The 15,452-nt window shown below is 43.2% G+C and overlaps 1 protein-coding gene across 4 annotated transcripts in view; it reads left to right on the top strand.

Moving 5' to 3' along the window:
• The window catches only part of PDPK1 (3-phosphoinositide dependent protein kinase 1), a 96,977-nt gene that overhangs the window by 20,060 nt on the left and 61,465 nt on the right, over nt 1-15,452 (top strand). Inside the window, exon 2 of one of the 4 annotated variants that reach the window (XM_077827609.1) lies at nt 12,057-12,142. The exons of the other annotated variants lie outside the window; for them this stretch is intronic. Within the exon in view, the coding sequence (XP_077683735.1) occupies nt 12,057-12,142 (86 nt within the window). The remainder of the gene's footprint in view (nt 1-12,056; nt 12,143-15,452) is intronic. 4 annotated transcript variants of the gene reach the window in all.

Raw genomic sequence — 15,452 nt, 5'->3', positions numbered from 1 at the left:
TAGAATTTCGTGCAGTACTAAGTCAAATGCCTTGTAGATGTAACTGTATTAACATAATGTAGACTTTTAATAACCACATTTGTAATATCAAAAAATGATATCCAGTTCAATTGACAGGACCTGTTTCTCATAAAACTTGTTGATCAGCATTACATTCCCATCCTGCAGTATATTTATTGAATTTCATGATGGCTGTTATATCATTTTGCCTGGGATCAATGTCAGGCTAAGATATAGCCCCATGGGAAGCTTCACTGCACTAGTCTAATCCTGAGATGTTTGACACTGATAATGATAGCAAAGGCGACCTTTGAAGGAGACTCCTCCTCCTAGTCCGATGGGGAGGGAGTGGGGGGGAAAGCTTCATGTTCATTGTTGCTGTATGGTTGTTTAACAAGATCGGGAATCAGTAATAGCAACAGATTGTGAACCCTGTTAACAAATGGTAGGCACCCTTTCCCTACCTCCTGCCCACCATTGCAGCTGCTAGGCTATAGTTTGCTGTTGCCGCTGGTCCTGTAAGCTGAGGAATGACTGGACACTTGTCCATGTTAGTATTTTTTCTAAAATTTCTCACTGTTGCAATTGCTGGTACAGCTTTGGTGGTAGTATTGGTTTGAATTCTAGTTCAGATAAGTTGCCAGTGGCCACCAACACTTGTTACCATGTCATTTAGACCTTATCTGAGCCAGGTTAGACAACAGTAGTAAAAACACTGGCAGCCCCAAAAGGTCTGTCTACAATATTGCTCCTGCTGTCGTTACCACTGATAGAGCTGCACCAGTGAAATTTGGTGGGAAATTTGGCACCGAGAAAGGCTAATGTAGACACAACCACAATAGTTGGACTTGCTTTGAACAAGGCTGCACTAATGTAATCACTTGTGTGTGAACATGTGTTGCATACCAGATGTGACTGAGGGTTTAAGAGGTATTGGCGTGGCCAGAATGCTCTAGTATAGACAAGAGTCCAAAAAAAGGAGATGCCTAATTAGCCAGTTTTGCTCTCCTAGGAATTGGCCTTTCTCTTCCAGTTCCACTTTTATTTGAATTGTCAGATTCCAGCAGCTATGGTGTTAACCATTCATATAACCTATGGGTGTAAAAGGAATAACAGGACAATACCTAGTGAGTCTTTATTTTGCATCGAGATAAGTTGTTTTTTTCCTGTTTAAGGTACTATTTCTGTTATTTTCAGCAATTGTTAGGGGGTAGTGCATGGAAGATGAAACAGAACCATGTAAACGCACGTTCCATACTGGATTTAAAAGAAAAATTGAAGGAAGCTTGTTAATAGTAATTTATGAGAGTGACACTGTCGTATACATTTGACATGTTGCCCCCTAACTTTCCTTGCCTCTCAAATAGTTCCATTATTTTGAACAAAAAGAAAAGGAGTACTTGTGGCACTTTAGAGACTAACCAATTTATTTGAGCATAAGCTTTCTTGAGCTACAGCTCACTTCATCGGATGCATAAACTTTTGAAATTCAGTAGCTTTCAAACATACAATATACTGTATTGATGAACAAACCATTTCTCCTGTAGGGCAGTAGTTCAAAAAACCCTGCCTTTAAACATAGAAAAATGATTCAATAATAGTAGTGATCAGTATGTGATACTCTGTGAACAAGATCAAATTTTAAAAAGAAAATTTAGAATAACTGAAGTGTTGTCAAGCCTCTGACTTGGAGTACTGTGGCACTGGTTAGTTATATCAGCACTGTTGACTCTAGCTGTCTCGATCCTCACTCTGCTGTTGCAGTACCATATAGCATATATGCATATTAGCATAACAGCATAATAGCATATATGGTATTAGCAGATCTGAGAGTCTCACAGGAGCTAGAATCACTTTCTACCACTGACTCAAGTAGTACTGGGCCTATCTCTCACCTGCTACTGAGTACCTCTTCTCCCTCTTCCCCTGCCCCCTTCCTTCAGCAATTCACTGTCCCACCAATTGACATAACGTTGTTTTTGATGACTTCTGATGATGGTGTGGGGCACTTGTGCATTTATTCCTTAAGGATGTTTCCTCTGGTATCTTCTGCCTTAGACAAAGAATCCAGAGACTCTTCCAGGGGCGGATTTTATGGAGACCATTGCTTTGGGCACAGACCATGGTTCCTTACTCCAGGGCTCCTAGGCTCTTACCTAACTATGCCCACATGGCTTTATTGGGGTTCAGAAGCCTCTTTTGGATGGAAGTGCTCCTGACAGACCTTGGACCCATAAGGACTCTCACTCTACAACATCAATTACCCAGTCTGCACCTGGTGACTTACCCAAGAAAATGCCACCTCACTGGATTTATTTCCTAGTCCTCCTTTGAGGTTATTGTGCCTGTTACAACTACATAACTTTAAGGAGTATCAGGACCTGCTTTAAGAATCTTGGACTCTTAACAGATCCCCTTGGAAGAGATCCAGGAACCTACCCACAGGCTGGTTGACATCTTACAATCTCTCACTTCTGGCAAAATAGTGTTTTGTTAACTTTTGCTTGGATCTGTAATAGCCTTGTTATTTGGCAGACCACAAGCCCAGCAGCCTCTATCCCCCAGAAGGCAGACAAGAAATACCAGGCTCCGTCAAGGGAGGCTTAATTCTTTTATATGCATCCTGTACCACATTTGATAGTAGTGATAGCAGCTAATGAGAAGTTGTCAGCAAAATAAGACCACACAAAAGGAACATGAGCCTAAATGATTGGATATATTTGGCTGTAAATCGTATTCATTAGCTAGTTTGGAGTTTAGATCAGGTTCAAGATCAGTGGTTGCAGTGGGGTGATGAGAAGCTCTCATAACTTCAGGGCTCTGACTTCCTCAAGAGGCTCAATCCATGGTAAAGGACTTGCCATTTAAAAGGTCAGTGTTATTTAGCTCTAAGATAAATTATGCTCTTTTTACATTGAAGGATTGTGGAGCTACGCTTGGTCCTCAGTTTTGGACCCTATTATGATGGAATATTCTGTCCAGTTCCATACTCTCCACCCTACTTTCCTATTCCTTTTCAGGGACCCGTCTCACAGTAACCTATTACACCAAGAAGTCCTGTCATTTCATTCACTTGAAGAGCTGGAAAGGATAGTTCCTCAATACCAATGGAAAAGGTTCTACAGAAAATACTACTTGGTTGAAGGGGGGGAAGATTAAAGGATGGCAGACCTCCTTGTGCATAAGAAGGCACAACACGTTCATATGCAAGTTGAAGTTCAGTGTGTGTCTAGATGGACATCGAATTGTGTGAGAGCCTGTTATGAAGTGGTGGAAGTGGACCTCTAGTTTCTCTCAGAGCTCATTCCACAAGAAATGTTTCCATAGTAGACGCATGTAAAGTAGCCCCCTGGAGACCTATTCACACATATACAAAGTGTTTTGGTGTCCAGGAAGCTTCCAGATCAGATTCTACATTCAGGGAAGGATATGCTGAAAATGACTCCAAGCTCCCACCTCCATTATATTGGTCCACTTCTTCGAAGTCACCATACATGGAATATGCAGGTGGACAGACTCTCAAATGAGGGAGGAAATTTACTTAACTGTACAGTAACTGGGCTGTCTGAGGCCATGTCTACGCTACCACTCCCCTGAGCGACATAAGTTACGCTGTTATAAGTGGTAATTGCATAGCGCTACGTCCCACTGACATAGCTACTGCTCATTGGGGGTGGATTAATTGTGTCAACGGGAGAGCTCTCTCCTGTCGGCATAGAGTGGCATCAGTACAGCTGTGCTGCTGTAAACTCTCTAGTGTAGACATAGCCTGAGATCTGTTGTCCAGATGCACATTCCACAACCTGCCTTCCATCTCCCTCTACCTTGGCGTCCTACCAGAACTTTGTGGTGGAGACGAAACTAAGTGGTGATTGGCGCACTCTTCCCTTTTATGCCCTTATCGTAGGGTGAGGACATTTATGGTGCATGAGCAGCCAAAGGGGACACTGGTGTCCAAAAGACTCATCTGGGGTGCATGCACCCCATACATTAAACAAGCATATAGACAATACATCTTGAAGAAATCCAGTTACTGTACAGTTAAGTAACTTTCCTTTCCTTTTTGTAGCTCTTGGTTCACATTTGGAAGGTGGCTTAGAACTATAATGAATAAGCCTACTTAGTAAAGACAGGTTGTATTCTGCAGAAGTTGATGGGCCTCACACAAATGCCACCTATTTGCCATGAATGAGTAGAGCTTTTTTCAAGCCCTCGGATATGGGTGAGGCACAGCCTGCACTTCCTGAAAAACAGACATGGTATAGTCTCAGATGTTTTCTAGACTACAGTGTTTATCATTCCTTTCCATAGTGCTGCTGCTTTGGTGAACAGACAAAGAATGTCTCTTAACTTTAGTTATATTTTGTGTGTTGAATATTTATCTCAAAAAGTGAACTTGTTTAACTGGGTGGGAGGTGGGGATGGGGGGAGAATTCCTGTACTTTGTAGAATACCAATTGGTGAATAGTTGTTTTAAAATCTACATTTTGGAATGGAACCTTTTAAACCCAAACATGTGGGTGAGTGCAGGTTGAATTCCCTTCCAAAGAGCCTTCCTACTTAAATCCAGAAAATTTTGAACCCTGTAGAAATGGGGCATTTTCAGTGTAATCACAGACTGAAACCTGTGAAATGCAAAATAATTTTTAAGCTTCAACAGGAAAGACTGTAATATCAAATTTGTGAGGGGTGTGTGTGGGTGTGTGCCTGACTTTTGCTTCACAGTAAGTTGGCAAAACAATGCATAACTGTCTTTTGAGGAACTCTAAACCTCTGAGTTTAAAACAATGTTTAAACCTAGGGCAGTGTTTGATTTTAGAAAAATGATAATTTCCCAATACAGTGCAGTGAGGTTTTAATTTCAGAAAGATTTGGCAATACTTTCATATTGCCTGCATTGCATTCTCTGCTTGGTTGCACAGCCACAAGCATCTACAGCAAACATGTGACAAACTAATGGCAGTATGTCACTGACAGGAAAGCCAGCTTGAGAATAGTCTGTGCTCACAGTTATGATTTTGGGGAATTGGATATCCAAGTAGCTAAAATGATCTAGCAGTTTTCTCTGATTATTTTTCCTATGGAGATTACAAAAGTCAGGGTTCAGTAGGCTTTTCTTGTCACTGCTCCTTTGAGTGCTATATTTGGCTATTGCTTTGGTTTGGCATTAGGATATCTCTTTGTGACCATATTTGGAATTTAAATATTGAAACCTTCCTTCTGGTGGGAAGAGACTACAAGGCAGGGCATGGATTAAAAAACAAAAAACCTGTCAAACATGGATGGGAGTGTAGAACTCTGCTCCTGCTGGTCTCATCTTTTTGTGACCCCTGCACCTGGCCCCCCCAGCCAAGAAATACCACTGAAAAGTTGGGGGTTCCATGAATATCTTAAAATGATAGTCACTCCTTTGTCATCAGCAAATGTAGAAATTTGTCCCGTGTGTATGACCACGGTTTTTACACTTCATTTAATTTTTCCTTGTATGTTTCATTGTAGTTTAGAAAATTAATCCGTGTGATTTACAAGCTTCAATTTATGTTTAGTACCCAGCTGTACAAGGCTACTGTTTGTTGAAAGTATACAACACTTATTCATTCACAAGATGGACTGATTTCTCTAAGGCTCTAGTAGTTTGCAGTAAGCTTAAAGTTCAGGTTAATTCATAGCAGATACCACTTTGACATTTTGATCCACAGGTATTAGGCGATTCTTAAAGGAGAGCCCTGAAAAGACTGCATTCTTGAGATGAATGCCTTCTGGTTATGTGTCTGAGTCTGTGCTGTTGTAGATGTCATTGAGGCATATTTCAGTCAGGCTAATGATTCATTTGACAAGTTAAGAGCTGCTATCTCTGGAATGAGTTCTCAAGCATTGACAGGCCAAAGGATTTCCAGTTTTGGGGAAAATTCAGGCTTGATTTGGCAATTTGCAGCGTAAAGGAGGGATCTTTAGAGCTAAACTGGGTAAAATTACTGTTTTTGAAGAGTGTGACTACATTAATGGTCCTTAAACCAATTTCCCAGCTTTTGTTTCTTTTTAATTAAACAATCACTCTTAGTTGTAGGCTAAGTCTACACTATGGACCTTACAGCAGTAAACTGTACTACTGCAGCTGTGTCGCGGTAAGGTCTCCTGTGTAGCCACTCTATGCTGACGGGAGAGCTCTCCTGCCGGCATAATTAAACCACCCCCAACAAGCGGTGGTAGCTTTTGATGGGAGAGTGTCTCCCTCTGACATAGCGCTATCCACACTGGTTCTTTTGTCGATGAAACTTTTGTCGGTCAGGGATGTGTGGTTTCTTTGTTTGTTTGTTTTTCCCCACACCCCGACCAACAAAAGTGCCAGTGTAGACATAGCCTCATGTGAATATTCCACCCCTCTAAGTGACATAGGTTACATCTATCATAAGCGCTAGTGTGCACAGTGCTATGTTGGTGAGAGAGCTGCAACTGCAGATCATTGAGGGTGGATTAATTATGTTGAGAGGAGAGCACTCTCCCATTGTTATAGAGTGGCTATACGAGACATCTTACACCAGCGCAGTCGTAGAGTCTACTCCTATAGTGAAGACATAGCCTTGGAAGTTCAGCTATATATTTTTAAGGAGATGGGGATTGTAAATAAGATGTTTAGGGATAGGTAAATGAAGTGTGTGTGTGTTTGGGGGGGAGGTGTCCCAATTATTTGATTTGCTGGCCATGTGGTGATCTATGGAGAACAGATATTGTGATGATGGTGCAGGGGCATGTAAGTACTTAGATGTGGGGGGACTCACAAATCACTTTTTCAGCCTGACTTTTATTACCTAGCATATGGTAATATCTGTGCACTTACTGGGGCAGATCCCATGGTTATGGTGCTGAAAAACATACTGTCCATAGTGGTGGAGCACATTACTTCTAGACATGTGCACACTGTTTTTTTTTTTTTTATTTTGTTTTTTGCTAACCATGCGATTGTGAAACATCTAATTTCCTTCATTGATAGGGTAACTGGCTTAGTGGGTGAGGGGAAGCAATAGACTTCATTGATCTTAACTTTAGTATGGCTCTTGATACAGTCCTACATGATATTTTTATAAACAAACTAGAAAAATATGGTCTAGATGAAATTACTATAAAATGAGTGCACAACTGGTTGAAAAAAGTACTCCAAAAGTAGTTATCAACAGTTTGCTGCCAAACTGGGAAGGACGTATCAAGTGGTGTCCCAAAGGGTTTTTTTCTTTGTCCAATACTAGTCAATATTTTTATTAATGACTTGGAAAAGGGAGTAGAGTGTGCTTGCAAAAATTGCAGATGACTTCAAGCTGGGAAAGATTGCAAGCACTTTGGAAGACAAGATTAGAATTCAAAATGATCTTGATAAATTGGACAAATGGTCTGAAATCAGTAAGATGACAATCAATAAAGATATGTGCAAAATACTATGTTAAGAAAAAATCAACTGCACAAATCAAAATAACTGGCTAGGCAGCATTACTACAATAAAAGCTCTAGGTGTTATAGTGGATCCCAAATTGAAACTGAGTCAAAAGACAGCTTTCAGAGTAGCAGCCGTGTTAGTCTGTATCCACAAAAAGAAAAGGAGGACTTGTGGCAAATTAGAGACTAACAAATTTATTTGAGTATAAGCTTTTGTGAGCTATAGCTCACTTCATCGGATGCATGCAGTGGAAAATACAGTGGGGAGATTTATATACACAGAGAACATGAAACAATGGGTGTTACCATATACACTGTAATGAGAGTGATCACTTAAGGTGAGCTATTACCAGTAGGAGAGCAGAGGAGAGGGGGAAACTTTTGTAGTGATAATCAAGGTGGGCCATTTCCAGCAGTTGACAAGAACATCTGAGGAACAGGGGCAGGGGGAATAAACATGGGGAAATAGTTTTACTTTGTGTAATGACCCATTCACTCCCAGTCTTTATTCAAGCCTAAGTTAATTGTATCCAGTTTGCAAATTAATTCCAATTCAGCAGTCTCTCGTTGGAGTCTGTTTTTGAAGTTTTTTTGTTGAAGAATTGCCACTTTTAGGTCTGTAATCGAGTGACCAGAGAGATTGAAGTGTTCTCCCACTGGTTTTTGAATGTTATAATTCTTGACGTCTGATTTGTGTCCATTTATTCTTTTACGTAGAGACAGTCCAGTTTGGCCAATGTACATGGCAGAGGGGCATTATTGGGACATGATGGAATCTATCACATTGGTAGATGTCCAGGTGAATGAGCCTCTGATAGTGTGGCTGATGTGATTAGGTCCTATGATGGTGTCCCCTCAATAGATATGTGGGCACAGTTGGCAACGGGCTTTGTTGCAAGGATAGGTTCCTGGGTTAGTGGTTTTGTTGTGTGGTGTGTAGTTGCTGGTGAGTATTTGCTTCAGGTTGGGGGGCTGTCTGTAAGCAAGGACTGGCCTGTCTCCCAAGAGCTGTGAGAGTGATGGGTCATCCTTCAGGGAAGGTTGTAGATCCTTGATGATGCGTTGGGAGAGGTTTTAGTTGGGGGCTGAAGGTGATGGCTAGTGGCATTTTGTTATTTTCTTTGTTGGGCCTGTCCTGTAGTAGGTGCCTTCTGGGTACTCTTCTGGCTCTGTCACTTCACTTCAGCAAGTGGGTATTGTAGTTGTAAGAACGCTTGATAGATATCATGTAGGTGTTTGTCTCTGTGTGTCTGAGGAGTTGGAGTAAATGTGGTTGTATCGTAGAGCTTGGCTGAAGACAATGGATCGTGTGGTGTGGTCTGGATGAAAGCTGGAGGCATGTAGGTAGGCATAGCGGTCAGTAGGTTTCCGGTATAGGGTGATGTTTATGTGACCATCGCTTATTAGCACCGTAGTGTCCAGGAAGTGGATCTCTTGTGTGAACTGGTCCAGGCTGAGGTTGATGGTGGGATGGAAATTGTTGACATCATGGTGGAATTCCTCAAGGGCTTCTTTTCCGTGGGTCCAGATGATGCAGATGTCATCAATGTAGCGCAAGTAGAGTAAGGGCATTAGGGGACGAGAGCTGAGGAAGCGTTGTTCTAAGTCAGTCATAAAAATGTTGGCATACTGTGGGGCCATGCTGTACTCATAGCAGTGCCACTGATTTGAAGGTATACATTGTCCCCAAATGTGAAATAGTTATGGGTGGTTATCGGGGATACTGTTCCTGACGGCTTGTAATCCATCTTTGTGTGGAATGTTGGTGTAGACGGCTTCTACATCCATAGTGGCCAGGATGGTGTTTTCAGGAAGATCACCGATGGATTGTAGTTTCCTCAGGAAGTCAGTGGTGTCTCGAAGATAGCTGGGAGTGCCGGCAGCATAGGGCCTGACGAGGGAGTCTACACAGCCAGACAATCCTGCTGTCTGGGTGCCAATGCCTGAGATGAAGGGGCGTCCAGGATTTCCAGATTTATGGATCTTGGGTAGCAGATAGAATACCTCTGGTTGGGGTTCCAGGGGTGTGTCTGTGCAGATTTGTTAATGACACTGTTGTGTGAAAAAGGCAAATGTAATTTTGGGATGTGTTAACGGCCATATCCTGTGTAAGACATGAGTGGTAGTTGCTCCACTCACTGGTGAGGGCTCAGCTGGAGTACAGTGTCCAGTTTTGGACACCACACTTAAAGATTTGGACAGACTCGAGAGAGTCCAGAGGAGAGCAACAAAAATAAGAGATTTAGCAAACATGACCTGTGAGGAAAGGTTGAAAGAGTTGGGCATGTTTAGTCTAGAGAAAAGAAGTCGGGGGTGGGGGGTGGTACACAGCATAGTCTTCAAATATGCAAAAGGTTGTTATAAAGAGGATGGTGACAGGATGTCAGTTATCAATTGTTCTCCACACCCACCAAGGCTGGGACAAGAATTATTTGGCTTAATTTGCAGCAAGGGAGATTTAGGTTAGCTACAAGGAAAAAGTTCTCCCATAGTTACCCCTGTCATTGGAGATGTCTAACAGGTTAGATGGACATCTGTCAGGGTTGGTTTGCTTGACCTCTTGAGGTCCATTCCATCCCTACACTTTCATGATTCTGTGATTTAGCTGTTGCAGCATAAAGTTACATTCCTACAATAGTTAGATTGCAAACCAAGAGGTTATACAAAAGTCGGATCAAATGAAATTTCTAAGACCACCTGTCTGACATCAAGGTGTTCAGAATACTGTACCTTCCCTAGACATGGCTGGAGAGAATTCCCAGAGTCAGAGGGAATTACAGCAAAGCATTATCACTATGCACAGGCTTCGATAAATTACATTTGTAAGTGATTTTTAATATTGTAAAATTTCATTTAAATGTGCATCTATAGGATACTGCTGTTCTGGAGACTGTGGGATTGGCTCTCAGTAGAGTGCCACCGACCGACCTTGTAGTTCTACTTGGGGACTTCAACACTTATGTGGGGAATGATGGAGATACCTGGAGGGGAGTGATTGGGAGGAATGGCCTCCCTGGTCTGTGCTAGTCATGGATTGTCCATAACTAATACCATGTTCAAACACAAGGTTGCTCATAAACGTACTTGGTACCAGAGCATCTTGGGTCGAAGATCAATGATCGACTTCATGGTTGTCTCGTCAGATCTAAGGCTGTACGCTCTGGAAAGTCAGGTGAAGAGAGAGGCAGAGTTGGCAACCTGATTGCCGCTTTGTGGTGAGTTGGATCCAATAAATGGGACCCCAGCTGGATAGACAGGAGGCCCAAATGATCAGTGTGAGTCTCCTGGGAACATCAGGTAGAGGACCCTGTGCAGAAAGACTTCAATTCCCACCTCTGGAAGAACTTCTGCTGCATTCTGGGTGAGATCTTGGACGTTGAGTTTGAGTGGACCATGTTCAGGGCCTCAATTGTTGAGGCAGCTACAAAAAGCTGTGGCCTGAAGGCATTTGATTCCTGTCATGGTGGCAACCCTAGGATCTGCTGGTGGACTTCAGTGGTAAGGGAGGCTGTCAAGGCAGTGAAGGACTCCTGATACAGCTCAGAGCTGCCTGCTGGCTAAGAGGGCTGCGATTGTGGTGGTTGTTGAAGTGAAAGCACTGGCTTGGGAGGCGTTTGGAGAGACCATGGAGAATGAGTACCAGACAGCCTCAAAGGTGTTCTGGTGAACCATTTGTTGCCTTAGGAGGATCAGCGAGATGTTGCCCAAGCTGTACTCAGTAAGGGTGGTGAAACGCTGACCTCGACTGAGGAGATTGTCAAGAGCTGGAAGGAGCACTTTGAGGAACTCCTCAACCTCTTGGACATGCCCCGCTTCCAGGAGGCAGCACCGGAAACCTTCATGAGATCAGATCTGTTTCTGCTGCTGAGATCAATAGGGTAGTAAGTGCCTCCATAGTGGTAAGGCAGCAGGGGTGGACGAGATTTGCCCAGAGATGTTGAAAGCACTGGACGATGTTGGGGTGTGGTGGTTAACGAGCATCTTCAATGTTGCATGGAAGGCGGGTGCAGTATCTCTGGACTGGCAAACCAAGGTGGTGGTCCCAATCTTTAAGAAAGGAGACCAGAGGATGCGTTCCAATTATGGGGGGGGATCACATTCCTCAGCCTCCCCAGCAAAGCCTGTGCCAAGGAGCTGGAGAGGAGGTTACCCCCCTTAGTCGAACCTCAGATTCGGGAAAGACAATGTGGATTCCATCCCAGCCATTGAACAATGGACCATTTGTTCTCTCATAGATACTTGAAGGATCGTGGGAGTTTGCTAATCCAGTCTACCTTTTTTTTTGGAGACCTAGAGAAGGCATATGACCACTTCTTATGGGAAGTGCTGTGGGAGCATGAGGTGCTGGTGCCACTTTTGCATACTATCTAGTGCCTCTATTCTCAGCGTGAGAGTTGTGTTTTGTATTCTTGGTATTAAGTTGAGTTTGTTCAAGGTGGGCATTGGACTCTGCCAACTGTGTATCTTGCTCCCACTCCTGTTCGTGATTTTCAAGGACAGGATATCAAGGCACAGCTGAGCTGTGGAGTGCATCAAGTATGGGGACTCTCTGCTGTTTGCAGATGATGATGTCCTCCTTGCTTCTTCAGACTTTGATTTCCGACATGCACTCTAATGTTTCACTGCAGAGCGTGAAGCGGCTGGGATGAGAATCAGCACTTCCAAATCAGAGGCCATGGTCTTTGCTTGGAAGAAAGTGGACTATTCTCTCCAGGTGAGGAGGAAGCAGCTGTCCTTAGTAGACAAGTTCAAGTATCTAGGGGTCTTGTTCACGAGTGATGGCAAGCGGGAACATGAGATCAATTGACAGATTGGTGCGGTGGTGATAGCGATGTGGGTGCTGTACTGATCCATGGTGGTGAAGCAGGAGCTGAGTTCTCTGATGAAGCTCTCTGTTTACAGGTAACGCTACGTCCCCATCCTCACCTATGGTCATGAATTTAGATAACGACCGAAGGACGAGATTGTGGGTACACATGGTGCAAATGAGGTTACTCTGCAGAGTGGCTGGGATTACTATTTGAGATAGGGTGAGGAGCTTAGCTATATGGGAGGGCCTCAGAGTAGAGCTGCTACTCCTCCAGATCAAGAGGAGCCAGTTGAGGTGGTTTGGGCACCTGATAAGGATGCCCCCAGGAGGCTTCCATTAGAACTATACTCGGCATATCCCACTGGGTGGAGGCCCCGAGGCCAACCCGTGACACAATGGAGAGATTATAGTGTGTTACTGTGTCAGAACTGAAAATCTTTTAGATGTTAGGCAACGCTGCATAATCCCACTGGTTTTTCATATCTTCATCTTGATAATCCAGTCCCCTCTTTCTCTCAAATTTTGGATTTGAAGCTACATTAACTATAGTACTTCCTATTCAGAGGGTAAATAAAAACCTCTTTTGATACTTTAACTTGTGATTAAAAATCCCATAACCACCATTAATACCATAGCTTCACAACAGTATCGTATAGATGCTCATTTAAAATATCTTTTACAAGAGGTTATCACTTACATATACAGTTTGTATAAACCTGTGCATGGTGGTGATTTGCTGTAAGTCCTCTGACTCTAGCAATTCTCTCCAGCCATGTTTGGGGAAGGTACAGTTTTCTGAACACCTTGGTGTTAGATGGGTTGTCTTAGAAATTTTACTTGATCTGAGCTTTGTATAACCTCTTGGTTTGCAATCTAATTATTGTAAGAACGTAACTTTATGCTCTTTACAGCTAAGAAATACCATACTAATTAACACTAATTACCTGTATGATATAGTTCATGTGCAGAAAATAGAGAGCATATTGGCTTCATATGACTTTTGTTCTGCTCTACTGAAACAGGATTTAAAAGTGGAAAACACTCTACATTATTAATGTTTTTTGTAATTTGGAAGCTGGCAGCTGAGCATGTGCAGTAAATAGCTGGTAAGTATAACTTTCCTGTCTAATACAATCCCTTTTCCCCACCCATCACTAGGTTAACTGTCTCATATGCGTCTGTGCTGCCATAAAAAATTTGACAATTGAATATTTAATTCAGTTCATACTACAAACCTCTCCTGAGCTTTCACATTGTCTTCTGCTTGCACAGTTGTACTCTTTCAGTGACAGTGGGCAGTAAGCATTCTGCTCCCTTGGTTAGGACAGAATACTTGGAGTTGGAATTCTTGGTTCTGTTCCTAGCTTTCTTTGCTGAATTGCATTGCTCTTTTTACTCTGTTATAAATTTGGAGTAATTTTGTTGAAGACAGCAGAGTTACTTCAGACTACATCAGTATAACAGTAGAATTTGGCACTTTGTGTGCTTGGGAAAATCACTTAAGTAAACTGTGGTGCAGAATTTATCTCCTTAATTGAGGACAGTACCTCACAAAGCTGTTTTTGAAGCTTAATGTTTATAAAGCACTTGGAGATCCACCAACAGGTGCTGTTCATAATAGCAGAAGGTATAAAATGGAGGACTTGCCTGGATAGAGGTGTCAGGCCATCAGCCTGTGGGGAAAATAACAATGTTGACTGTCAGTGACAATTCAGTAATTTTTCTCTTTAGACATTAAAAATAGATGGGCAGCCATCTTTGGGAATGTTTAGTGTTTGTGATTGCCATTGTACTGGGGTGAGTGGATGAAAATGTGTCTGAGATTAATGTAATGGATGGCACCTGTTAATAAATGTAAATTAAATTGTTGTTTGCCTCTTAATCCTGTTTTGGGATTCAAGCAGGGCTCTGTCATTGCTCCAACACTCTTCTCCGTTTACCTAGTCATGATCCTAATCCTTATCTGTGACCATCTTCCTGAAGGAATCGGGATTGAGTATCCTATGGATGGTCAACTCCTCAATCTCCAACATCTCCAAACAAAATCAAAGATCATAAGAATTGGCATCACTGACCTTCAGTATGCAGATGGCTGCGTCATTCTCGCACATATAGAGGCTGACCTCCGGAGTACCTTAAATCTTTTTGCAGATGCCTATCACAGCCTTGGTCTTTCTCTCATCATTAGGAAAACCAAGATACTATACCAACCCTCACCTGCACAAACTACTCTTTGTACTCCGCAAATCGCCATCAGTGGAGACCCCCTGGAAAATGTGGACCATTTTCCATACCTTGGCAGCCACCTCTCCCAAACAGCCGGCATTGACACATAAATTGAATACAGGATCTGCTGTGCCAGCACATCCTTTGAAGACTCGTTTGAGTAGCCTTCCAAGGATAGGGATCTGCAAACAGGCACCAAGATCTTGGTTTACAAGGCAGTTGTCATCCCCATCCTTCTCTGTGGATGTGACACCTGGGTAATCTATAGATGACATCTCAGACGACTGTAGTGGTTCCAACAGTGCTGCCTCAGGAGGATTCTCAGGATCAGCTAGGAAGACTAATGCACTAACATCAGCGTTCTCTCTGCAGCCAACATCAACAGTATAGAAGCACAGGTCATGAAACGCCAACTCCGCTGGGCGGGTTACTGTGTAGGTATGCCTGACACTCGCCTCCTGAAGCAAGTACTCGTCTCTCTGTTAAATTAGGGAAGAAGGGTTCTCGGAGGGCAGCAGAAGTGCTTCAAAGATATACTGAAAGTACACCTTTAAAAGGGAGGCATCAATCCAGGAAACTGGGAGGACTATGGCGCGGAACAGAACACCGTGGCACCACACCATACACCAAGCCGCAGCTCACTTTGAGGAGAACAGACATGCTCATAAGTAGTGCTCCCTCTAATTTTCCCTACGCATGTGCAGAATGAATTTTATGTGCACCAATATGGAGGGGATGTGTGACACATCACCTCCATATTGGTGCACATAACAAAATTCATGTGGTGGGGGTGGGGCCGAGGGGTTTGGAGTGTATGTGTGGGGGCGCAGGGCTGAGGCAGAGGATTGGGTTGCAGGGAGGCAGGTGAGGGCTCTGAAGTAGGGCTGGGGATAAGGGGCTCAGGGTTGGGGTGCAGGGGTCTGAGGGCTCTGGCTGGGGGTTAGGGATTTGGGGAGCAGGCTGCTTGGGACTTGGGGGTGATGGTGGG

Source organism: Eretmochelys imbricata, chromosome 10 (genome assembly GCF_965152235.1).
Source record: "Eretmochelys imbricata isolate rEreImb1 chromosome 10, rEreImb1.hap1, whole genome shotgun sequence".
Classification (NCBI taxonomy): domain Eukaryota; kingdom Metazoa; phylum Chordata; order Testudines; family Cheloniidae; genus Eretmochelys; species Eretmochelys imbricata.
Note: the sequence above shows the minus strand (reverse complement) of the source record. Positions and strands in the feature narration are given on the sequence as shown.